General features: G+C 39.4%; 1 protein-coding gene across 1 annotated transcript in view; it reads left to right on the top strand.

Moving 5' to 3' along the window:
- Positions 1–26,754, top strand: part of cdyl (chromodomain protein, Y-like) — a 171,572-nt gene that overhangs the window by 99,037 nt on the left and 45,781 nt on the right. The window contains exon 2 of the mRNA XM_052015955.1: positions 3,263–3,929. Coding sequence (XP_051871915.1) covers positions 3,263–3,929 — 667 coding nt within the window. The remainder of the gene's footprint in view (positions 1–3,262; positions 3,930–26,754) is intronic.

Here is a 26,754-nt window from a genome sequence, read left to right as displayed (position 1 = left end):
CCACCCTTTTCTGCAGCTGTAATAGTATCCCTGACTAGTAACATCACGCCTCCTCTTCTTCCCCCCCCCTCCCTCCCCATCCCTCTTAAAACACTGAAATCCAGAAATATTCAGTATCCATTCCTGCCCTGGTGACAGCCAAGTCTCTGCAAGAGCCACAATATCATAGTTCCACTTATTTATCCAGGCTCTTAGTTCATCACCCTTATTCCTGACACTTCTTGCATTTAAGTAAATGCACTTTAGCCCATCCACCTTTCTTACATACACTGTACTCTGCTTCTCCTTCCTCAAAGCCTCTCTATATGTTAGATCTGACTTTACTCCATGCACTTCTTCCACTGACCTATCCCTCCGGCTCCCATCCCCCCTGGGTAAGCCAGTTCTGAATCCAAATGGCCAACTCACTGTGGATCCCATGCATCTTAATCTTCTCGGTGAGCCTCCCATGAGGGATCTGTTCAAATGCCTTACTGAAATCCATGCATACAGCTTCACCTTCATCAATCACCCTCGTCACCTTCTCAAAAAATTCAGTCAAGTTTGTAAGGCACAATTTGCTCTGCACAAAGCTATGCTGACTGTCCCTAATTAGACTATGATTTTCCAAATGGAGTTTGGGAAGTTTTTCTACTTGCAAATTGGGTACTTTTCCAACACCACTGCTAAGCATAATTGACTGGCTGACTTTGTCATGTCTCTCTTCAGCTGTCCTTCACTTATCAATACACCACTTCTGACATATTTACAGAAAACATTTCCCCACAGCACAACACAGATCAGCATTCAGATGCACCACTTTGGTTATTATTGCAGTCTGGAATATCTTTAAGTCATGAAAGGACAACTTACAAATGCAAGTTCTTGTTTTTCCTTTCAATGAAAAAGATTAGAAGTTTTATATGAATGTACTAAGAAAATGATAGCACTTGCTCTGTTGGCTATGAAAGCCATCACTATTAAATGTTTGTAAATGTCTTTGACATTCAGAAACATTCAAAATAACTCCATGTTTTTAAAAACACAAAACTAAATATATCTTTTAAAGTAAAACACACATCCACACATTTAAAGATTTTTTTAAATTAGGTAAAAAAAAACAAAGGTATTAGGTGTAGAAGTGGACTACTCAGCCCCTTGAGCTTATTCTGCCATTTATTAAGACCATGACTGATCTGATTGTCACCTCAATTCCACATTCCCTTCCAGTTGTGGTAATCTTTCATCCCATGCTTATCAAATATTTATCTACCTCTGCCTTAAAAACATTTTAAATAACTTAATTAGAACGTTCCTTGCCTTTCCTCTGGCATACATTTCTCCCATTCATTTTAATGGGGCTCTTGTCCTCACGTAATGTTAAACTGGCATGAGCTTGGCAGACATTTTCCCTGTTTGTGACCAGGGAAGTCTTTGAAAGTTATTGTGCTGATAAGACTCAATGAGAACCCCACCTGCTTAGTGCTGTTATCCCAGGCAAGTACAAGAGTGGGAGGCTATGTTCAGTAGTGGCCCAGTTATGGCTTATTTGCCAGCAGATCTAGAAAGGTCTGTACCAGTATGATGTGAGATTCAAAACTAACATCAATGTGTGCTCCATTGGAAACCCTTAAAGGTGAAGTTTAATTAAAAAAACAATATAAAACCAGATGTTTAATCTGGAATTCTTATTTGCATTCCATGGCAATTCCATCATTCATTGAATGTTTAAAAACTATGCATTTAGAGCTTAAAATATGAAAATCTGGCTAGAATCAAGATGGGGATGGTTGTTGCCGGCTCTTGGTTTTCTACAGAGGCAGTTAGAAAATGAAAGCATTCATTCTACAATGGCTTCCATTGTTTCCTCCTGCTTTTGTTGCTTCTAATGCAGCTATGTCATGGATCCAAGAATCCAGATGCTGAAACAACAATTATCAACTACCTGTTTCCATCTGGTGCCCATCAGGTTATGGTTATAATTTCCATCAAACATTCTTTGCTTCAGGCAAGTCCTAATCTTTCCCCTACTGTCATTTTGCACTCCCAATAGCTGGCGGAGAAACTAACAGAAGAAATTAGCAAACAATTTCAGTTTGCTGTGTTTTCAGAAAACTTGTTCAATTCATTATTTTTTTGTTGCAGAGTATTCTATTTTGAGCTTGTTATTCCCAGACCCTACTGATCCACATATATTTTGGTAAATGACTTTGTCCAGTTTACAAGTGTAGCCTTATCTTTTAAATAGTTCAGCTGGTGGCTAGCAGGTCTATACAGAGCACTGTAGTAGTTTGGTATGTGTGCAAAGTACCAAAAGGAGTAACAATTATGAGAAACTAATGAAAGATGTGAAGAGATTATTTAAGGTATATCTATAAATATCAAACTTTTTTAAAAATCACCTTTTTGGAGTTTAAAATAACATGGATGTTACAAATCTGGAACAAATCTATCTAATTGTTTCTGGATTCTGTTTTTCAATGTAGTTCATTTGTAGTCATCTGCAGAGTAAGAGTATCAATCAAAAAGGCCACATTATAATCAACTAATGATTGCAAGGATATTTCTTATTATGAGCAACAATGAGGAGGTGTTTTAGTCCTGAAGAAAAGTTTAAGGAAGTTTAATTTTAGTTCAAAGAGGAAATGATTTGGTGGAGGAGTATTATAAATCGCTATGGCCAAGGAATTGGGGAGAAGTTGTAGTTTTTAAATTTTCAATGTTCGATCAGGTAAAGAGTACCATGATAAAAGTTAGGGAGGGCTAATAGAATTATCATAAAAATATTCAAAAAGCAACTTTCTGGAATGTGAATTTGTCCCATCTCCATACATCTCAATGGGAGACCCCAGGTGGAATTGAGTGGTCTTTTCTAGTCCTGCACATTTCTTTTTGGCTGTGTAAGACAGGTGAGTGTGGTTGCAATCTATCATAAGGGCCTTTTTGAGCCTCAGTATTTTACTGTTGCTGGAATACATTGTTCATTGGACAATATATTCACTAACATTCCTATAGCTCCTGTACAGTTGTAAGCTACCATAGTTCCCATGCATGTTGTTATGTAAAGACGTGACATCAAATCTAACAGTACGTAGGTTATAATTCTATTATTCTTCATTATTCTTCATGGAAGTATTAAGTAAAGTTCGAACCCAATCCAAGACCTGGTCATTTACTAGACTAACTCCTTTGAGACTGGTAGTGTAGATGTAACATTCATTATTTAGTGCATAACCCACAGCAAGTTCTGTGTCACTGATTCCTGTGTTTCCTGATTTAATAGGTAGAGAGAATTGTGGCCAAGAGGAAAAATAAAAAGGGGCGAACAGAGTACTTGGTCCGATGGAAAGGTTATGACAGTGATGATGACACATGGGAACCAGAACATCATCTGGTGAATTGTGAGGAGTATATTCTGGAATTTAACAGGCAGCACAGTGATAAGCAGAAAGATGGACCTTTTTCCAGAGCAAACAAACATTCTCTAAACAATGCTCGCAAACAAATTTCCAGGTCGACCAACAGTTCTCTGTCAAAGTCTTCTCCCAGATCACCAGGAATTGGTAAAGACACTGACTCAAAAAACTCCAGCCAGTTCTTGCCAAGTCACCAGAAATTCCGAAAAACCAGCTCTCAGACTTTCTCCAGTAGGAAGACAATGGACCTTACTAAATCAGGCATCAAAATCCTGGTTCCCAGAAGCCCTCTAAAGAATAGGATAGTGGTTGATGGCTTTCAGGATACCTCATCAGATAGATTTGATCAAATGGCACAGAATCCAGACTCTGTAGCACCAGACCTGGCTATTGAAAAGCCATTTGGGACTTTGCTTGTCCCTGGAACAGAGAGAGCGAGAATGGGAACCAGGCCAAGAACGCAACCATCGTCACCCCAGCTGCCACTGCCAGTCACAGGGGCCATGGCTTCTGCATTATCATTTAATGGAAAAGGTAAGTGTGAATGTGTTTCCATTATTACTTAAGAAAAGTAGAATAATGTCCATTAAATTATTATTTCACAATACCATGTGGTTTACTGATAATTGTAAAGCCTGGATATTATATTCCATAGAGCTGCAATGCAATGAAATGTTGTTCATTAAAATCCTGCTCAAAAAAACCTTGCAGTCTCACACCCAATCCCTGATTAGTTGCCACAGTGATAGCCACGCATCTGAAGTTTAAAAAAAAATTGGCTTCTTCAAATCTATAGAGTTCTAAACAAAAAAATTCTAGCATCCACAAATATAAACTGCTTATTTTGTTTTCCCTGTTTCTTTGCATAACTTTTATGTGCACTGGTCATTTTAATGGCCTGCCATTATGTGCCATTAGCAGTTCCCTGTATTGAATGATAGGATCTCACTTCTGGAATGCTGAAATATACCTTCTCTGTACCCCTTGTGTTGAATTGTTAAAGTATTTTAAGTAAAAATGAATGTACTGAGCATTTCATCTAAATGTGAAAGGTTACACTAAGTATTTTTCTTAAGATGGTGCGGTGGCACTTGTAGCCTTTTAAGGTTCCAGATAAATCAATTTGAGTAAGTTTTTGCATCAAATTTTGCATCCAGTCCAAGTTATGAAAATTCTGGTTGCCAAAAGATTTTAGTGAGGATCAACCACTTTTTTTTAAAGAAAGGAAAAATGAATCAGACCTTGAGAGAAGCAGCATCTCCATTTTTGATAAAATAATCCCTAACTTTTAAATTTTCTTTGTTAGAAATCACTTTTATGTAGGTATTTACATAAATGTACTCATTAATTGTTTAATATACTCATTAAACAGTTAAATATACTCATTAATTTTCTTTCTTGTAAAGTCTTGAACTTCAACATGACAGTTTGGGTACAAATCTGGCTTGGCCTTCAGATTGAAACATGTAATATTTAACTACGTTCTCAGTGGTCTGAGTGTCTTCCATGATTTATCTTTGCCCAGGCTTTGGTCATCTAGTGTAAAATCTCATTATATGATTCAATGTCTCTTTGTTAATGCTACTATGAAAATCCTTGGGTGCATTTATTACATTGAAGATGTTGTATAAATGAAGTTGCTTTTGTTGTAGTTTACATAAATTTCTGAATTTGAAGTTTCTCTCTGATTTCCCCCAGCTTGATGGTCACTTCTCTGTGCATTCTTTATATCACTATTTCTTTGGCTTGGCATATTTTATATTTTTGCATTTTTTAGATATTTTGTTTTTATTTCTCTTCTACCCTTTTGTACAAAACCTGACAACAATACACAAAAAATGCTGGAGGAACTCAGCAGGTCAGGCAGCATCAATGGAGGGAAATAAACAGTCGACGTTTCGGGTTGAGACCTTTCATCAGGACTGGAAAGGAAGAGGGCAGAAACCAGAATAAGAAGGTGGGGGGGTGGGAGGAGCACACACAGGCAGGTGATAGGCGAGTCCAGGTGATAGGCAAGTCCAGGTGAGAGGGGGAAGCTGAAAGGTGATGGGTAGAAGAGGCAAAGGGCTGAAGGAGGAGGAATCTGGTAGGAGAGGGCAGTGAGATGGGGGAAGAGAGGAGACAAAAGGAGAGGATGAGCAGGTCGTCAAGGTGGGGGAAGGGAGCCATAGGAATAAGGGAAGACTAAAGAGTAGGGGAGAAGAAAAGGAAGGGGTGGAGTTACTGAACATTAGAGAAATTGATGTTGAGGCCATCAGGTTTGAGACTCCCAAGGCGGAATACAAGGTGTTGTTCCTCCAATCTGCGTCTGGCCTCAACAGTATGGGAGTGAGATGTGAAATTGAAGTGGGTGGCTACAGGGAGGTCCTGACTGTTGCGGCAGGCGGAGCGAAGGTGCTCGACATAGCGGTCACCCAATGCCTTTATTTATTAAAGAATTTATTTTCCTCTGTTTGCTAATTGAAACTAAAATGTAGGTGTAAGAATAGTGTGCATTCTTGGCTTTACTCAAAATATTTTTCAATATTATGAATGATTTTTCAGCTGATATTTTCCCCTCCTCAAACTGCAAACACCTCCCCAAACTATTTCATTGACATGTTTATTTGAAAATGAATGTACATTGTAACATTGTAGATTAGCAAGGTGAACTGGTGCAGTCTTATCTTACCTTCTGGGTCTTGATCAAATTCATGTTGGAATGAAAATTTTCTGGCTCCAAGTATTGTGTTCTCGTGTTGGATGTGGTTTGTTAAACAAAACTGAATTTGAACCAAACATTGAAATAGTCGATCATTTTGGGAAGCTTGAAGTTCATCATTCACATTCTTGCTTAATATTCCATAGAGTTCAAATATAGGGACCACCCTCCTGTCCATTAAAAGTGGTCACAAAACATTTTGATTTAAATTGATACATTAAGGAACCAGTGGCCAAAGCAAGGACACTGTTGATAAATCAGATGTAATGGAATTTTATTTGATTTGTTTCGTACTTCAAGTTTTACTTTGCTAATCTTGATCAATCTGTCAAGTGGACATTACATTATGCTTGGTATGACCTTCAGGTGGGAATTAAATTTATAAATTTTGAGTGATAAGAGCCTCATCCTTCACACCTTGGAGTCATTAGTGACCACAATATAAATACTGTTTCTACAAGTGCAGATCAGAATCTTTGTATCCTGTAACCAGTGATATATCCTGACCTCCTAAAGCCTTTCCACAAGCTTTAAGTCATAAGCTCAGGTGGGAAATGAAAGAGATAACAAAGGCAGAAAATGAGAAAAGATTGGTGACAGATATAAAAGGAATGCAATGATCTTCTATAGGTATGTAAGCAGTAAAATGAGGTGGGGCTGTTCAGCGACCAAAATGGAACCCTACTCTTGGAGGCAGTGAATATGCCTGAAATACTGAATAAGTGGTTCACATCAGCTTTTATCAAAGGGAGTGATGTTGCTGGAGTTCATGCAAAGATGGTGTTGTTGAGATACTAAATGAGCTAAAATTTTGATAGGGTGCTAGGAAGCTTGGGTGCACTTAAATTAGATAAATCACCAATCCTATATTGCTAAGGATTGTAAGGATGGAAATTGTGGATGCTGGCCATAATCTTCCAAACACCTCTGAATATATGGATAGTGTCTTTAAGGACTGAAGCACTGCAACAGTCACACCCTTCAGAAAAAGATAAAGCCAGCAACTACAGACCTGTCAATTCAACTTGCGTAATGGGGAAACTTTCAGAAGTGTTAACTGAGGACAGAATTGGCAGACACTTAGACAAGTGTGGATTGATTAGAACACCAGAATGGATTTGTGAAAGGCAAATTGAGTTTAACAAATTTGATAGATTTTGTTTTGATGAGGCAACAGAGAAAGTTTGTTATGGAAATATATTTGATGTGATGTATGTGAACTTTCAAAAGGCTTTCAAAGGTAGTGTCACACATTACAGCTTGTGGAATAAAAGGGACAATAGCAGTATGGATAGAAATTGACTAAATGACAGAAAGCATAGAGTAATAAGACATATTTGTTTCTCACACTGGAGGAAAGTGTATGGTGGTGTTCCCCTGGAGTCAGTACCAGGCCCAGTGCTCTTCTTAATGCACAATAATGAGTTGAACTTAGTCCCATAGGGTGCGATTTCCAAATTTGTAGAAGACAAAAACTTAACATCCTCCTCATCGTTCACTATGTTTCCAAAAGGATATGGACAAGGTAGTGGAATGGCAGACATGTAGCAGAAGACATTTATCATAGAAAGATGTGAAATTAGCACATAATAAGCAATAGGCCAATCATAGAATCATAAGGCAGGAAAACAGCCCCTTTGTCCCACTGAGTCTGTGCTGACCATCAAATGCCCATTTATACTAATCCCACAGAAAATCCCATTTTATTTTCCCCATATTACATCAACTCCTCCAGATTCTGTCATTCACTGACACACTGGGAGCAATTTGCAGTGGCCAATTAACCTTCCAATCAGTATATATTTGGAGTATGAGAGGAAACCAGAGCACCTGGAGGGAAACCCATGTATCACAGGGAAAACATGCAAACTTCACACAGGCAGCACCAGAGGTCAAGATCGAACCTCAGTTGCCTGAGCTGTGATCTCCCCTTCAGCTTCATTAGCAGCGTATCATATTGGGTAAACACGTTGACCTTGAAACATCCATGCTGATTTTCTGAATGGTCCTCACTTGCCCAGTGACTCTGCCTTCTACAACTCTCTGGGAAGGAGAATTCAAAAGATTATTACACTCAGAAGTAATTCCCATCATCTTCATCTTAAACTAGAGACTGGTTATTCTGAACTGTCCTCTCTGTTAATACCCTTAGAATGTTTAATGTTTCAATAAGACTTTCTATTAAACTCCATTGAATTGAAGCCCAAGCTTCTCAATCTTTTTTTTATATATGTCAACCCTTTCCTATCAGGAATCAATCTGATGACCCATTTCTTTGGTGCAATTATATCATTTCTTAAATATGAAGACAAAACTGCACACACAATTTAAGGTGCAGTCTCACCAGCAGCTTATGAAATGAAGTGGTAGAAAGAAGCAGAAGAGGCAATATAAATTAAAAGCTCAATTCTTAAAAAGAATACAAGAAGATCAAGATTTGGGGATATATGTAAGAGATTGAAATTGGCAGAACAACATCAGAAATAATTTTTTTATAAAAGCTTATGAGATCCTGGCCTTTATAAGTATTGGTGTGGAATCCAAATTTAAAGAAGTGATGTTGAATCTTCACAAAACATTGGTCCAGTCACAGCTGGAGGACTCCGTCCAGTTTTGGTTTCCACACTTAAGGAAGGATATGAAGACCTTTGAGAGAATCTGGAAGAGATTTACGAGGATGGTTCCAAGGATGGTGGACTTCAATTATGTAGATAGACAAGAGAAGCTGGGATGGTTCTACCTGGAACAGGAGGCTCAGAGGGCATCTGGCAGAGGTATTTAAAATTTAGACAGTGCAGATGGGATATAGCTGTTCACCATGATGGAAGGGTCAAGAATCGGAGGGCATGGAGTAAAGATGATTGGTAACAGAAAAATAAGTTACAGGAGGGAAAAGCCTCCATGTAGTGAATGATTAGAATCTGGATAGCATTGCTAAGGGATGGGTGATGTAGGCAAATTCAAAAGGAAATTGATTAAGAACTTGAAGGGAAAATACTTGCAAGGCTATGGGATGAAGTGTTTTTGCTTAGAAACAGGATAGTCTCAGCGGGTCAGATAATCAAAGAATGGTGATGGATAGTCTCAGCGGGTCAAATAATCAAAGAATGGTGATGTATTTAAAAATAAGGATGATTGCAAATGTTGGTGTATTCTGAATATGCCATCCTTGGTCTTCCAAGTGAAGAGCGGGGGGGGGGGGGACGGGGGTCACAGGTTTCTATGGTCAGGAGTGTCATGTAATATCCTCCACTTCTTTGGATGAGTGAAGCTCTAACTATTCAAGGTCGAAACCATCCAGGGCAAAGCAGCCTGCTTGACTGGCACCCTATCCTCCACCCTGAGAATTCACTCCCCTCATGACTGGAACATTTACAGCTGCAGTGTGTATTGCCAAGAAGATATAGTGCAGCCACTTTCCAAGACTGTTTTGACACAATCTCCCAAACCTGCAACTTCCACCAAGTTACCCATTATCAATGTCCCCAAGTTACCCATTATCCTGATTTTCAAAATTATCACCATTCCTTCGTCATTGCTGGATCTTAGTACTTCTGTTACTGGAAGTATCATAACAACATGGAGTTCAATGATTCAGGTTAATGTTCCGTCGTTGTCATCATCTCCACTGCAATTCACAGTTTAAACAAAAACAGTAACCTTGTCAGAGGTGCCACACATTATAAATGAAAACCTTTTTAAATAGAGAAGAGACCACCTTGACTGCTTTCCCTCTGCTGGCTCTTTGGAAAAAGTTTGCAAGCTAATTCCATTGCCCAGATTTCTCCATTTCTCCCCTGCCCCCTTTATCCATAACTATATATTAATTGAATATTTATCCTTCACCCTTTTGAATGCTACTGTTGAATATTGTTCCATTAAGTGGCATGGAACTGATTGTTTAAAGTGTTTTGCCAGTGATCTTAAATCTATATGTCTGAGTCCTGCCACTGAAAGCAAAAATCCCTAATCAAAAATCTTGATCTGAACCCCTCTGTTAAATCCTCCTTAATGCACTTAATGGTTTGCTTAACTCAAGGTTTTATTCCTTCCCAATCTTGCCTAAACATCTTAATTTGATCCCATCCAAACAGTTTTCTATCACGATGCTAAAAAGATCCTTATCAAAGTCAAAAATGACATTCTTTTGACTGTGACCATGAAAACAAAGTATCAGTAATTTGTTTTAATTCCTACCACAATTCCGATTCCCTAGCCACTGATTCCTCTGTCTCCTTAGATAATATCTAAACCAAGCCATTAGCAACCTTGGTGTTTTATCTGACCATGAGTTAAGCCTCTCCTGTATATCTGTTCCATTACCAAGACTACCTACTTCCATAGCCGTTGCATTATCTGAATCTTCTGCCATATTGCAGTGAAGAAAGCAAATGCTATGTTGGCATTCATTTCGAGAGGTATAGTGTATAAAAGTAAGGAAGTGTTGATGAGGCTCTATGGGGCACTAGTGAGGCCTCATTTGGAATACTGTGCACAGTTTTGGGCCCCATATCTTAGGAAAGATGTGTTGATGTTGGAGAGGGTTCAGAGGAGATTTACGAGGATGATTCCTGGAATGAAAGGGCTTACGTATGATGAGCGTTTGTCAGCTCTTGGACTGTACTCACTGGAGTACAGAAGAATGAGAGGGGACCTCATAGACATTTAAAATGTTGAAAGGACTGGACAGAGTAGATGTGGTCAAGCTGTTTCCCTTGGTGGGTGAGTCCAGGACCAGAGGGCACAATCTTGGAATTAGAGGGTACAGGTTTAAAACCTGTAGAAATGAGGAGAAATTTCTTTAGCCAGAGGGTGGTGAATTTGTGGAATTCCTTGCCAGGTACAGCAGTGGAGGCCAGATCATTGGAGGCATTTAAGGAAGAGATAGATAGATATCTAAATAGTCGGGGTATCAAGGGATATGGGATAAGGCTGGAAATTGGAGTTAGGTTTTTTTTGCACCCCCCCCCCCCCCCCCCCCGTTTCTCATTTCTTTTTTTTTCTTTGGAGCAGACTCGATAGACTGAATGGCCTACTTCTGCTCCCTTGTCTTGTGATCTCTAGACTTAATTATTTCAGCCCTTTTGTGGTTGTCCTCCCATCTAACACTCCCTGCTCCACCATTCCCCTCCCCCCCACCTCTCCACTATTCCCCCTCTCCCCACCGTTCCCCCTCTCCCCTCCCTCTCCCCTCCTTCCCCCCCCGCCCCTCTCTCCCCCCTTCCTCCTCCTTCCTCCCCCCTCTCTGCCCACCGTTCCCCCCTCTCCCTCTTCCCCTCTTCCCCCCCCCCCCCCCCATCTTTGTTGTGAATCCCTGCCCTCGTTGCTTGTGCTGTTTTGTAAGCTGGGACAAATCTTTCAGGTGCTCTCACAGTAATTAATAGCTTATAGCTTGCTGTAGAGAAGACCCCTGTGAGACATGGTGTTGGGTGGGCTAAAGACATTGATACTGCTGTTCAGCATTGAGATGTGTGGCTCAGGGCTGCACCCTGGCTGGTGTGATAAGTGAGGGCCATTGCTTGGGATTATATCATGTATTGATATTTCACCCAGATCCTCGCATCTCCTTCATCACCAGCTGTTGAATGTGATGGAAGCTATTATCCCCACTATTCAGTTTGGCCACACAAGTTCAAAGTCTATTACTGACCATAGAAAGATTGCTGGTTTAGGGAGAGCTGTGTAGCTAAAGAGTAGACAGCAGCTTCCATCACATCTAGCAAGTGATGGTGGGAGTGGCTGTTGGACTTGGGCAGTCTGTCAGCACAAGGAGAGATGGTGCCAGACCCAGTAAAGGCCTATCAGTCAGGATGCAGTCCCAAGCCAGTCATTTCTTTGCTGAATAGATGCAGTGCTTCCCTCAGCCTACCTTTGCAGACAGCCTCTCCAGAGCAAACCATGCGTGATTCCTTGCTGCATTCATGCCAGGTTCCTGGCACTGCAGAGAGCAGCAGTGGGGAAGGCAGGGGTTTGGACCAGTTCCCTGCAGAGCAGTGCTGTCAGTAACACATCTCTATGTATCATACTAAAATGACCCCTTTTAGCCTTGATTCATTGGAATAAATCCTGAAGGCTAAGTGGGGTACCAGTGGGCATCCTTCCTATAATGTGGTGTTCATAAGTGGGCAGGTTACACCAGCCAGAGGTTCTGTTTTCTGTTTGACTTTGCTTTTGTACTCTTATGCCTCTATTTATGTGGTGAAACAGCCATTGAATTTTTTCCCCTAAGTACTTTGAACTTGTCATACAACCTTCAAATATTTGAATATACATGTACCCCTAACTCTTCTCTTCCTGAACTCCTTTAAAATGTACTATTTAGATTTTGACTGTTGTTATTTTCCCTCTTTCCATGTAGCACTAAATCCTTCCCTGTCAATGTGCCTGCAAGATTTTCTCATTTCATGTTATTTGCATACATTGAAGTTGTATCTTGTGTGGACAAGTCCAGATCATTGATAATATCCAAAAAGAGCAGTGACCCGAATACTAATCTGGAGGATGTTACTGTATGCGTACATCCGGTCTGAAAAAGCACTATTCAGCAAAAGATTGCTTGCTGTGCATTAGACAGTTTTGTATTCATGCTGTCACTGACCTTTAATCTCAAAGGTTTTAATTTTGCTAAGGTGTCTATAATGCGCTATTCTATCAAATACCTTTTTCCAAGTCTATATATACGTGACACACTCTCTTCAGCTCTCTCCACTTCATTGTAAACCTCAAGCAAGTCGAATACAATGTTTCTTCCAACTCATCTGTTATCGTTGTGAATTTATTAGTCAATATTTTTCCACCTAACAATTAATTTTGCTTCTGAAAGTTTCTTCACAACTGGTTTGGACTAGTTGATCAGTAGGTTATCTGGCTTTTGAGCAGGGCTGTCCTCTAGTCATCTTGCACCAATTCCTTATCCAAGAAGGTTTGCAAGATTTAGCTATTTTGCCTTCTGTCAGCAACGTCAGATGCATCCTGCCCAATTGGGTGATTTTTTTTTTACCTTGAGCCCTGTCCCAGCCTTCTCAGCATCTCTTGTGTATCAGTTTCATATCCTACTTCTTTACTAATTCATTAAAATAACATGTTAAGGAATTAACATGGGAGTTCAGATTACAGAAATGCAAGCTTTATTTGACATTAACTTTTAAATGAATGTTAATTTAAATAAGTATCAAGATAGGGCAAAAAATGACTTTAAAAAATGAAAAAGGTGACTAGAATAACATTGCAACAATATAATTCTGTTCCTTATTGAAAATTCTAGAGTTAGATTAGTTTATTTTGCCTGTGTATTTTGCACTGCTAATCATGGTAAAGATGTAAAGTGTCATGAAAAACAAAAATCTTTTCTAATCATGGACAGGTAAAAGTGAATCAAGAGCAATTACTTGCAGTAAACCCAACTGCAACCAGTGGTAGTCATTCAAAAATGAAATGATGAGTGTTTAGGGACAATGTTGTTTTGTAAGGGTGAAGGTAAAGGCCAACAAGCCCAAATAATCATCGATTTCAGGGGATATCAAGGGTTGGATTAATAAAAAAGAAGTAGCTAGTGGCAGGTCTGTGAACTGAAAACAGACAAACTTCTACAGTAGTATTGAAAACATAGGGGGTACTTAAAAAAAAATTAGGAGAGCGAAATAGGGATGCAAAATGGCACTGGCAGACAAGATTAAGAAAAAATCCCAATGTATTTAATTGAGAGTATATTGAGAGTAACTAGGGAAGTAGTAGGGTCTGTTAGGCACTAAAGTGGCAATCTGTATGTTGCTGGAGGTCGTTGATAAGGTCTTGTGTCAATACTTCTCATCCGTATTCACTATGGAGAAGGATGTTGTAGTTGGAGATTTCAAGAAAGGGAATGTCGAATTCTGGAACAAATTACTACTGAAAAGGAGGAGGTGTTAGATGTCTCAGTGGGCAAAAATTTCTAGGGCCAGATGAAATGTATCCCTGGCTACTTATTGTCAAGGGAGGAGATTGCTGGGATTCTGATTGAAATTTTAAATCTTCTGTGACTACAGTAGAGATGCTAGGTGGCTGGAGGACAGCAGATGTGCTACTTTTATTCGGAAAGGACATCAGGGGTAAGTCAGGTAGTTTTAGTCAGGTGAGTCTAAAATCAGTTGTATGGAAATTATTGGGGGGAAATATTCTGAGGGACAGGATTTAATCTGCACTGGGCGAGGCTGGGATTAATCCAGGATAGTCATCTTGGCTTTACTGAAGGGAGATCCTCCCTGACTAATTTAATTGTATTTTTAAAAGTGTTAACTCTGTGTCAGTGAGAGTGCTGTTATTGATTGGTCTCCATAGAGTTAAGGAAGACCTTTGACAAAGTCCCGGATGAGAGAATTCTCCAAAAGGTGAGAGCCCATAGGATATAGGGCAATTTGGGAAATTGTTTCTGAAATTGGCTTGTTGACTGAAGGCAGACGGTGATGATTGGGGTTTTCTTTTGCCCTTGGAAGCTTGTGACTGGTATATTGGAGGATCAGTGCTGGAACCTTCGCTGTTAACTATGTATATTAATGTATATAATAGACGTAATGGATGTGAATGTTGGAGATTCAATTGGTAAGTTTGCAGGTGACATGAAGGTTGGTGTTGATAATTCTGCAATAGAGCAATATTGATCAGTTGGTAAAATGGGCAGATCAATAGCAGATGGAAGTTAATCCAGAAATGCGGAGGACTGTTGAGGCTAGGATATACACAATTAATAGCAGGACCCCACAAAGTACTGAACGTAGAACAGTACAGCACAGGAACAGGCCTTTCAGGCCACAATGTTGTGCTGAACTAATTAAGCAAAACAACTAATTAAACACCTATTGACATTCTATTTCTGTTATTCATGGTGACAAGCGGGGAAAATACAGAAACTTACAGTGCAGCAGAATCCGAAAAGATTAGGATACAAGAGAAATTGTAGAACTTCTTTACCATGTTAGCTTCGATACAAGGTCTGTTTCTTCAAAAAAATACCACTCCCTTATTCCAGACATCAGAAGTTCTCCTAACTAGAACTCTGTAGATCTAAATTGAGAACACTTACACATTTTACTTAAACTGTTTATTTTGGAATATCCTGGCTTCACATTACCTGATTAGATGATGAATCTTTGGCAGTGCAGAATGAAGAATGGAGATACCAGGGTGTGCATGCCCAAGGATCCTAGAAAGCAGCAGCACAGTTAAATGAGGTTGCCTGTGCTGCTGTTCTGTGCATATTCTGTGCCCCACCTAATAAAGTCTTACAAGATATTTGCCCTTATTAGGTGGGGCACAGAATATAAGAACAAGGAAGTTATGGAACAACTATATAAAACATTACTCCAGCTATGGCCTAACAAATGTGTACATTTCTGGTCACCACACTATAGGAAGGATGTGATTGCACTGGAGAGGGTGCAGCTGGACCTTAGCAAGGCCTTTGACGAGATCCCATGTGGTAGACTGGTCTGATAAGTTAGAACATACGGGATCCAGGGTGAGCAAGCCAATTGGATACAAAATTGGCTTGGTGGTACTGGAGGGTTGCTTGTCAGTTTGGGGGCCTGTTACCAGTGGTGTGCTGCAGGGATCACTGCTTGGTCCCTGTTTGTATATATATATTGATTTGGATGAGAACATAGGTGGCATGATTAGTAAGTTTGCAGATGACCCCAAAATGGGTGGTATAGTGAACAGTGAAGAAACTTACAACAGGCTATTTATCAACTGTGAAAGTGGATGGAGGAATAGCAGTTGGAATTTAACTCTGACAAGGGCGAAGTCATGTACTTTGGGAAGTTAATCTAGGGCAGGACTTGCACAGTGAATGGCAGGGCCCTGGAGAGTGTTGTTGAACAGAGAAACTTTATGGTACAAGTATATAGTTCCCTGAAGGTGTTGACACAGTTAAACAAGATGGTGGAGCAGGCATATGACATGCTTGCCTTCGGCCATGGTATTGACTATGAGAGTTGGAACATCACATTACAGTTGTACAAAACATTTGTTAGACCGCACTTGAAGTTTTGTATGCTGTTCTGGTTGCCACGCTATAGGAAGGATGTGATTAAGCTGGAGAGGGTGCAGCAAATATTCACAAGGATGCTGCCTAGACTGAAGAACTTGAGTTGTAGGGAAATATTTGAAATAGGCTGGGACTGTTTTCCCTGGAGCAAAGGAGGTGGAGCGGTGACCTTATGGAGGTTTATAAAATCATGAGAGGCGCAGATAAGGTGGATGGACGGCATAGGTTTAAGGTGAGAAGGGAAAGATTTAAAGGGGACCTGGGGGCAACTTATTCCATACAGAGGGTGGTGGGTATATGGAATGAAGTGGTGGAGGCACATACAATTGCAATGTTTAAAAGACATTTGAACAGGTTCATGGATAAGAAAGGTTTAGAGGGATATGGGAAAAATGCTGGCAAAATGGACCAGCTTAGATAGGCATCTTAGTCGGCATGAATAAGTTGGGCTAAATGGCCTATTTCCGTGCAGTGTGACTCCAAGGCTCTATATAATCTAGAAATGGAAGCTATTGTTTAAAAATAAGAGGTCTCTCATTTAATTCAGATGAAGGGAACAATTATGCAGCAGGTTGAAGAAGTGACTGGTTGATGTGATATGAAATGCTCGATCAGAAAGAGTTGAAAATTTAATTAAATAATAGGTTATAAAAGGGAAGTCACTGAATATAAATAAAACGTCAAGAGAATGTGTTATAAGCTTTTACAGACCAGCAACATGGGTGCAATGAATCAAAGAGCAATCATCTGTGATGTTTCTAGATGAAATGTTTTCTTTTTGGATTTTCTGAAGGTTTAGATCTCGTGTGGGCCTATTAACTTAATGTGCTAATAACTGTCCCCATTAAGCCATTTCAACTCATCCTTTCAACTCATCAAGACATTCCCTTTGTTCTACACATCTTTCCCCCCCATCCTCCCTCCTACTGAAAATCTACTTGCATCTCTCTTTCCCATTTCTGATGAAGGCCACAGACCCCAAAAGTTGACTGTTTCTCTTTCCATTGATGCTGCTTGAGTTCCTGAGTTTTCCAGTATTTACTGTTTGTTTCAGATTTCCAGTTTCTGCAGTTTTTTTAATCTCCACTTCACAGTCTTGCCCCATCAATACATACATTTCTCTGCATTTTGTCTTTTTATTTGATTTGTCTCATTATTGCTTCATACCCTCCTCTGCAATTTAACCATTACCTATTCTTCACATTTAGAATTTTGAAAATTTTTCCTAAAAATATTTTGTTTCCTGTCCCCCATCCCTTTCCTATGTTCTTACTAAATCCTGTTCTTCATAACACCTCTCAGTTTTGCAGAGTACACATCAAAAACTACATGAAGCCAGCCCTTGGTCAAGAAAGTAGTTTCCAAGAATCCATAATGATTTTCTTATTTATTTTGTACATGTGGTTACAAATTGTTGGGCAAGTCGGTGGTAATTGTGGGGAGTGTGAAATTTTGATTGTGATTGCAAGAGGAAAGAAAAGGTAACAGGATGGGCAAATTGGTGACAAATACAGATTTTAAAAAATGTGAATGGTGCTGATTTTGCTGGCATTTGTTGCCCATCCTTCATTGCCTTTGAACTGAATGGCTTACTGAGCCATTACAGAAGGAAGATGAGAGTCAAATTCCATTGTTGAGGTTGTGGAGTTGCATGTATGTCTAGAACATGTGAGGGGGCCATCCTAGGAGGTAAAATGCACTGTGAGCACAACCAGGCCTCGGGTAGTGAAGCCTGAAGCTTTGGCCCTGGACCTTCCTGATACCTTCTTACAGCTTGTGCTATCAAAGACCTTTTCTGCTATCTCAGTGTCTCTGATCAGAGATTTTATACAGTTGAAGTAAATTTCACTTAAATTGAAAATTATGTTAAAAATTTAAATGTGATTTAAATAAACTTATTTTATCAGGAAGATTAAAGTACTTCATTAACCTTTTCATCCAAGTCAGCAACCCAATTCAAATGAATAAAGCTGCAGTAGATATGCCAACTGTGGCTGGAGTAATGTGAGGGGCCTGATATGGTGTCTTCAGCTTATTACATTACAAAACCAACCTAGACTTAGTATTGTATCTAACGATACAGTGGGTGGTCACATATGGCCATGTCTAACCTCCAATGCCTTCTGTGCTTGGTACTGTAGTGTGTTGACATGCACACAGCAACTAGCCAGGGGTTCTCCAGAGAATCACTGCCTGGCCATCTGTGCAATCAAATGCAATATTATTAAATTTGTTTACTGATCATTTTGCGAAACTATTGTGATAATTATTTGATATACGTGCTCCATATAAACCTAGTTAGAGGAGGCAAACAAGCTTGTACAGTCAACATCAAGGCCTTTACATTAGCTTAGGTTGTTATCCAGTCAGTCTCAGCAACTTGTTAACCCCGTATCATGAACTTGATAAATCTTTAATACCTTCTTTTAAAACGAAAGAAGGAATGAGACTACATAAATGAATGGAACAAAAAGCTATTAATGTTATTTTCATAGAAATTTGAGCTCTTGACTACTAAACATCTCACAACACTTTAAAATCCACTACAATTTGATTAAACTGGATCATCCAAAAAAGATTTGCATTTAACTGCAAGCAGCTAATGACTTGTTACCTAAATTCACATGTTGTCTAATTATCACAGTCTTCAATCCCTTAGTATTTGCTGGATATGTCTTGTGATTTGTTTTGAATATATCTAAGTGATATCCCATATTATGTAACAAGCTAACTAACAACAAATAAGAATTTAAAACAAATATGTGGAAGTATTCAGCAAGTTGGGTAGCGTCTATGGAGCAAGAAACAATAATAAGAATTAGGAAATGTTAAGATGGATGGAGAGAACATAATGAAAGTTCCCCGATGAGGCAGAGGGCAGGAGGGATTAAGTGACAAAAAGGGTGAGGTAGACCAGGGTGAAAAGGATCGTAAAGGTATTTTTAATTCAGAGGTTAGATCGGGAGGAGATGAATAATCTTTGAAATTACCAGAAAAGAGAAAAAAGTGCTTAAAATGTGAAATACAAAAGCTGGAAAATTGCTGATTATCTGAAATTGTTTAATTCACTCTAGAGTCTGGAAATATTGCAGTGTTCCTGATCAGAAGATGGTGTTGCTGATGGAGTTGTTCCCTGAGCTTACGTTGAGATTCATTGGAAGAGAGTAAGGGGCCAAAGATAAGCATAGGAATGGAATGGAGAATCGAAGTTAACAAAGCTTGGGGTCTTCATATTGGTGCTTTTATCTGTGTTTGGTTTATCCAATGTAGAGAAGACTATGTTGTGAGCAATAGATGCAGCATACTAAATTAAAAGAAACACCAGAATCATTGCTTCACTTGGAAGGAATATTTGTAGCTTTGGGCAGTGAGAAGGAAAGAGGTAAAAGAAGGTGCCATGGGTGTTGGTGGAGATGGAAGGGTGAACCAGCGCATCCTGGCAGGAATATCCCCTTTCACCATTCCAGAAGAAAATGGAAGATGTCTTGGGTGGCAACGCTTTGGAAACATCAGAAATTATAGAAGATTGTTGAATATGGAGCTAGATGGGATGAAGGATGACGATGTGCAGTGTGGGAGGAGAAGCAGTGAGAGCAGAAGTGTGAGAAATGTTTGAGAGCTCTGTTAGCTATGGTGGAAGTGAACCAATAGTTGAGTGAAGAGGTGTTAGACATTCTGATATGGAAGCTGGCATCATTAGCACAGATGAGTCAGAGAAACAGGAGAATGGAATGGAAGAAGTATAGTCATGGTTTATAGTTGATAGAGGTCACTAACCTATGGAGACGGTTGAAATTGGCAGCAAAGATAATGAAACTTTCTGGTTGAGTGTAAGAGCAAGAAGTGAAACTGATGCAATGATCTGACACCAGAAGAAGAGTTGAGAGATGGGACCTGAGTAGGACTGAATCAAGGGTTGTTCCATGTGTCCCATAAGGCATAGTTTGGACCCATCAATGTAAAACATTAATTCTTTCTGTCTTACTGCTGAGTATTGCTAGAATTTTCTGCTTTATTTTAGATTTCAAATGTCTGTAACGTGTAGTTTTTGGACACAACAAATAATCTTCACATTAATAAAAGCAGAAAATTCTGGAAATGCTCAGCACTTCAGGCAGAATCTGTGGAGGTAGAAATGGTTAACATTTCAGGTTGAAGACCTTTCATCAGAAGAGGAAAAGTTAGAAAACAAGCATGTTTTAAGTTGCAGGGAAATATCCAAGTTGGGCAGTACATGTGGAGACAAGAAAAACTGAAGTAACGTCACTTCTGCATTTTACTCAATTCACTGATTTACAGGTACACAGTTTGTACTTCTATACATGTTTTCTCAGTCAGAAACATTTTCTCTTGTATAGAGAGTGTAGACCAGCATGTTTTAAATTAATTGATCTGGGCATTTCTCTCAAGGCTAGCATTTAATGTCCATCCCTAATTGTCCTTGAGAAGGTAATAATGAACTGCCTGTCTTTGCCCCTAATAGGCATATGGTAAAGGTGCTTCCAAAGTGCTTTTAGGTTAGGAGTTTCAGGATTTTGAACCAGCATGATACTGTCAGATATCTTCTAAAAGAAAGCTGAGAAAATTTTGCGCTTGAATAAGTCAATACTGTATGCTTTCACCATCTCCCAAAGGGAGTCTGTTCCATAGATTAATTTGCTCACCTTACTGTTGAATTCTTTCCCTTTCAGTGTGTCCGTATCCATTCATGCTACTGTTCTATGCTAGGTGAGACGGTACGTCATGGATTGTATTATCCAGTCTGTTTTGAATCCTCAAAACAGCAATCTTATCACCTTTATAAAGAAAAGTTAGTGGGTGAATGGGATTAACTTGTGAGTTTATTAGACTTCATAGGCCGATTGCCGATTGCTCCTCTTCCTATGTTGTAAGGAAATCTAGAAATATCTTCAGCTTTCTCTTTTACAGGGGAGCATTAACATATACATAATTTTACCTCATTATTCAACCCCTCCATCCTCATCATCTTGGTTACTCTTTTCTGTCTCCTTTCATTGGCAGCAATATTACTGTATTGCAGCAACTGGAACTGTATTCACTATAACTGGGCTTGTGCTATGAGCCTTGTGCTTGTGCAGTAATGAAACAGGAATCATATTGTCACATGACTCAGTGAGGAATGAACCACCAAGACAATGTGCAGAGGCTGCCTGTGAAGGCTGGTGTTGAGTGGGCTGAGATGAGTGGTATAGCTACTCCCTGCTGAGATGCAGGACTCTGGTAATTGCTGTTCCATCTGTTGACAGACTGCCCAGATCCTATGCTCTCTCTCATCATACCCATAGATGTGATGAAAGCTGCTGCCTGCCCCTTTGTTTGGCTGCACAGCTCGCCTTGGCCTACCCACCACCAAACCTCACTCCAGATGAAGCCATGTGGCAATATTTCACAATTGAGGATGAGAGTGGAGGGCTGAGCCCTCAACCAGGTTCCAAGGACAGCAGCCAGAAGGCGAGGGTGCGTACCCCAGGTTCCTGGCACGTCAATGCTGTCAGTAATGCACCTGTCTCTATAGTGTTTTTATGGCTCCTCTTAACACTGAATCCATTAGTGCTGTTCCTGGGAATGCATTCTGAGCTACAAGGGAGCCATCGGTTTATCTTGGCCTAGTGTTGACTTTTAATGTGTTGGAACATATGATTTCCTTTTACCATTGACATTCTGAATTGTCATAATAGTTCCAAAGTTGCCAGTCAGGACCCTAGATCTCTCAACTGCACATAAATTTCATCCACATTTTGCTACCGGAATGTTAAGTTTTTAAAATGTTCTGTTTTCCTTGAGGTGTACTTATTTCTATTCACCTACTTTTATATGATCTCTTTCCCACCCCCAACTCCCCACAACCTCCCCGACACAGAGCCTGTTTGACTTGCAGATAAGTGTGTAAATTTGCAGCATTATTAGAGAAAAGAGAACCAGTATTTCACCTATTGATTTTCCTATGGTAGGTTCTGTCCTTGGAAACTAGTAGAACATTATTAGTAATACACGTTGACCTAAGTTTTCAGTGGTCAAGCAGTTACTAAGCAGTTTAAAAAAACAAGGATTTCCTCTGGGTGTTCTGGTTTTTTCCCACATCATAAAAATGTGCGGTTTGGTGAGCTTAAGGGCAATTTACAGTGGCCAATTATTTATAAATGAGAGAGGAATCCTCACTAGAGGGTGGTGGGGAATAGAAAAGAATGTAGGGAGAATAAAATGGGTTAGAATAGTGTTAGTGTAAATGGGTGTTTGGGCGGCACAGACTGAAGGGGCTCTTCTATATTATACCTCGCTAAGGCTTTATGACCTTACTATAAAATTTTTTTGAAGTATAAAAACTTGCAACAGACTTGGCCATTCACTTTTCAAAGTTTCAGTCTGATTAATGTTTTTGAGAGAAAACAGTGACCAGAATCTATGATGAATTTGCATAACTATCTGGTAAACTTGGAAAGAAAGAGAACCAGCATCAAAAATGCATTTGAACAAATCACATAAGATATTGGTATTTGGCTCTCCCCTGAGGGCATCTGCCAAAGCACAAACACTGAGACAGCAGTAGGTGCAGCAAAGCAATTAGGAGGCTGGATGTTACACATTGTGATAACCTCACGGAATTTGCAACAAACCAAAGCCTGGGGGAAAGTGGTGTAATGTTTGCCATTGAAGTGTATTCTGTGTTTATAAGAATGTTTTTGATGGAAAATGCATTATCTAAAACATAAATAGATGAGGGACTAAGTGAGATTAAAGATTAACATTTGTGGGGGTTTTATGGCCTAATGCAGGACATGAATAAGATCAATTAGAAGAACTAAAATAAACATTTTTGTTGAGCCCTGAAAGGATCCAGTGATAAAATGCAGCTACTGGGTCACCACACTGCAAGGGGAATGCAAATATTTTGCAGGATGGGTGCAAATGATCTGTATTTGAATGAATGAGATAATGAAAAGGGCAGAAAGTAACGAGAAGGGCAGAAAGTAACGAGAAGGACTGAGCCTCATTAAATTTCAGTTAAGGGAATGACCAAAAGATTCCAACCATAAGGGTGATGATGATTATTCAAGATCGCAGCTTTGGTGGGAGATGTTTGAGTATTAAAGAAAATGAAGGCAGGAATAAATAATCCACCAAAATTCAAAAGCAAAATCTAATCGTCATCTAACATTTCAATATGGAATGAAATATTGAATGGATTAAAATGGATTGAATGGATTAAAATCATGGGTTGGGCCTGAATATTAAGAAAGGTAAGCAAGTTAGAAGCTTTTACACTTGAGTTTTAAAAGTATGGGGATTTATCAACAGGAATTCAAACACGACGACCTCTATACAGCAGCTTTTGCTTAGTAAAACTTCCCAAGGTGCTGCACAGATGTATTGTTAAAACGAAGATTTTTGAAGTCGCTAACCAAAATTTTGATCAGAGGAAAGTCTTTAGAAGTGACTTAAAGGAGGTAAAAAGAGGTTGAGAGCCAGAAAGGTGTAATATGGGCTTCCAGATTTTGGTGCTTTGGCTCATAGCTATCCAGTGGTGGAGAAATTAAAGCCACAAGCATGGGATGTAAGTAGAGGAATGCTGGTAGTAGTAGATTGAGAACTGGAGGAGATAAGACGAGGAAAAGGAGAGACATAAAGAGATTTGAAATCAAAGATGAGAATTTTAAAATTGAATCATTGTAGGATTGGAAGCCACTAGTTCAGCAAGCACAGAATGGACCATTGTTTCATGCTTGAAAGATCACTCCAAACTCTGCACAAAATCCCATGCCAATGTGATCCCCTGATCTAAATTCCTAGTCCTCCGTATTTATAGAAGTGTCAACCTATGGTATCAGTTCTAGCTCAGTTGATAGTATTCACACCTCTGAAACTTAATAACAGAACACTGGAAACACTCAGCAGGTCAGGCAGCATATGTATAAAAAGAAAAACAGAATTAACATTATCAGATTGAAGATACTTTGTCAGAACTCAGAAATCTTAGTTTTAAGTTAGAGAGTAGACGGGGAGGGATCAAATAGGACAGGAATGCTCTGAGAGTTAAGCTTGTTGTTTCAAACCCCACTCCAAAGACTTAGTCATGATTATGCAGGCCTACATTTTGAGGATCTCCTGCTCTATCTTGAGACATTAAACCAACGCCCCATTGGTGTTTCCAGTGAATATGAAAGATTTCAAGGCTCAATTTTGAAGGAGTACAAGAATGTTATACTTGGTAATTAATTTTTAATATTGACTGAAAGAGGTATTGTTTGATGATTGTTACATTGGTATTTGTAGCGGCCTGCTGCATGCAAATCTGAGAAGATGGAGCAAACGTGTGAATTTTGCCTTTTATTGGCATTAGTGGTAGCTGTTCTAGTAATAGCCAGCATTGGGTCTTCAGTGGATTTTTGGACATACCTGTATAATTCTGGTTTGTTCCTGCTGTCTCTGGATATCCACCACATTGTAATACAAGTGAGAGGAAAGTGTGTCATGAGTATTAAGCAATGTGTTTGGGTGATGTGGCTGGTATGGTTGAATAGCTGGTGGTGTGCTGGGGCTTTGAGATGTGGGTACAAGGCTTGCAGCAATGCTGAGAGCTTGAGGGTTTTTTTAAAAAGCAAATGAATGTTGTGTATGAGTATTGAATGACGCAGCTTGCTGGTAGTTGAATACTGGAATCATGGTGAATTGAGCCATGTCTAAAGTTAGTGGTGCAGTTGGTACGAAATGGCACCTCAAGATCTATTTATTGGGCTTGATCATTCATAAGTTCATTAAACTACTTGAGGCACTATATTCAGGTCCTCAAGAATAGAAATTGACTACTTATCTGGAGGCCCCCTGCAGAAACGATCTCTTTTCCTCCATCCCTTTCAAGTAAGCATCTGAAAATCTCCACCTAGGCTCATTCCATTTGAATCATGCTTCCCAGGTTAGGAAATCAAAAGAAAACTGCAGATGCTGAAAACTCCAGAAATAAGAACAGAAATTTAGTTTGGGTAGCAGAGAGGGAGGGTGGGGCGATTGGTGGAACAAAGGGAATTTCTCAAATAGGGTAAAATAAAGACGCATTTAAGATTAAGCTCTTTTACTTATGTGGTGTATTGAAATGCTGAAAAGGGAGAGGTGAAGAATATGTGCCTTGTGGTGGAATCCTGTTGAAGCTGGCAGATATTGTGAACGATGATCTGTTGAAGGTGGAAGGGAAGGAGAATTCTAGAGGTGTTGGAAAGTTTCCATTTTCAACCACTACTGACTAACGCAGCTAATAAACAGCACCGACACTTAGCTGCACAGAGTGATGACACCCTGTTGCCTTAATTTCAAATACTTGCCTGAACTAATCTTGTACTGCTATTCCTACATTTGTTTGGGAGATTTTTTAATTCACTTCTCCCCATCCCCAATTATTATTGGGACTCATTCCTGATGTTAAAGAGCAACATGTTCAAAGACATCATGAAAAGATGATTGACAAAGGTACTAGAACTCCATGTTGTAATTTGCTAATAGCTGGGAATGTACTGAAGTGAGCGAAATAAGAGCTCCATCTAGGTAAGGACCATTACCAGCAAGGATTCTGTTCCAGATGGTCATGGTGCTGACTTATTTCCATTGGACAAATTCATGGTCACTTAGGTGTAAATTGATCAATGACTCATTTAAAGTTCAGAGGAAAGCTGCAGAGAAAAGCAAATGTGCAATTTTGTCACATTTTCAGAATGTCTCAAAGCATTTCAGATAAAATGTATAGTGAAAATTATTCGGGAACATCCAGTAGCTATTTTAAGCACAATGTGGTCCCTCAGAGATAAGTAAGATTGATTTCTAGTTCTCAATGGTTTCAGTTCAAAGAGAGGAATGTTTGTTAGCTGGCGGCATTGTCAATTTCTCATTTGCTTAAATGCCCTGAGAAATCCTTGGATTTTAGCTACATTAAATGCATCATATATTGCTGTTATTAACGGAGAAGGCCTTGAAATGTGTTACTACCCAACTATTGATTTTGACAGAAGACTGAGGGAATGGTAACCTTTATCTCTAAGAGGAGTTTTAGTACTAAGAAAAAGGAAGTGATTGTTCAGTTTTAGAGAGCTTCATTCAGACCCTGTCTCAATTCATTCTTGTGCATTGTCATAGCCACAGTATCCCATGTGATGGCTTCTTGACCAGCTGTAATATTGTTACCATTGCAGTTTTAAAATTACTTTCTGTATCTGAGCTGGGTTTTTTTTTGTGATTTATTTACTTGGATATCTAAATCCTTTAGGTCCTCTGCAACCCCTTGTCCCTTGCCATTAAGAAAATATTCCAGTTTACTTCTTAGATGCAAAGTTGATGCTCTCATAACCACATTGAACTCCACCTGTAACAGTTTTATCCACTGAGTTATCTACTTCTGTTCCAACCTGCTTAATTTACTGCCTCCTAACTTGATGTTAATCTGCAAACATAATGCATGACATTTTCATCTAGATCATTGAAATATATAGTGAAAGCTTGTCTGTCAAATTACAGTCCTTTACCCAACTGACTATTACCAATATCCCAGCTGTCTTAACTATTGTCAACAGATGTCATAAGGTTACCTCCACTTCTGCAGACGACTTTTTCTGATAATATCTTGTGAGGATCTT

The sequence above is a fragment of the Pristis pectinata genome, chromosome 5 (assembly GCF_009764475.1).
Source record: "Pristis pectinata isolate sPriPec2 chromosome 5, sPriPec2.1.pri, whole genome shotgun sequence".
Classification (NCBI taxonomy): Eukaryota; Metazoa; Chordata; class Chondrichthyes; order Rhinopristiformes; family Pristidae; genus Pristis; species Pristis pectinata.
The sequence above is the reverse complement of the archived record's forward strand: the minus strand, read 5'-3'. Positions and strand labels throughout refer to the sequence as shown.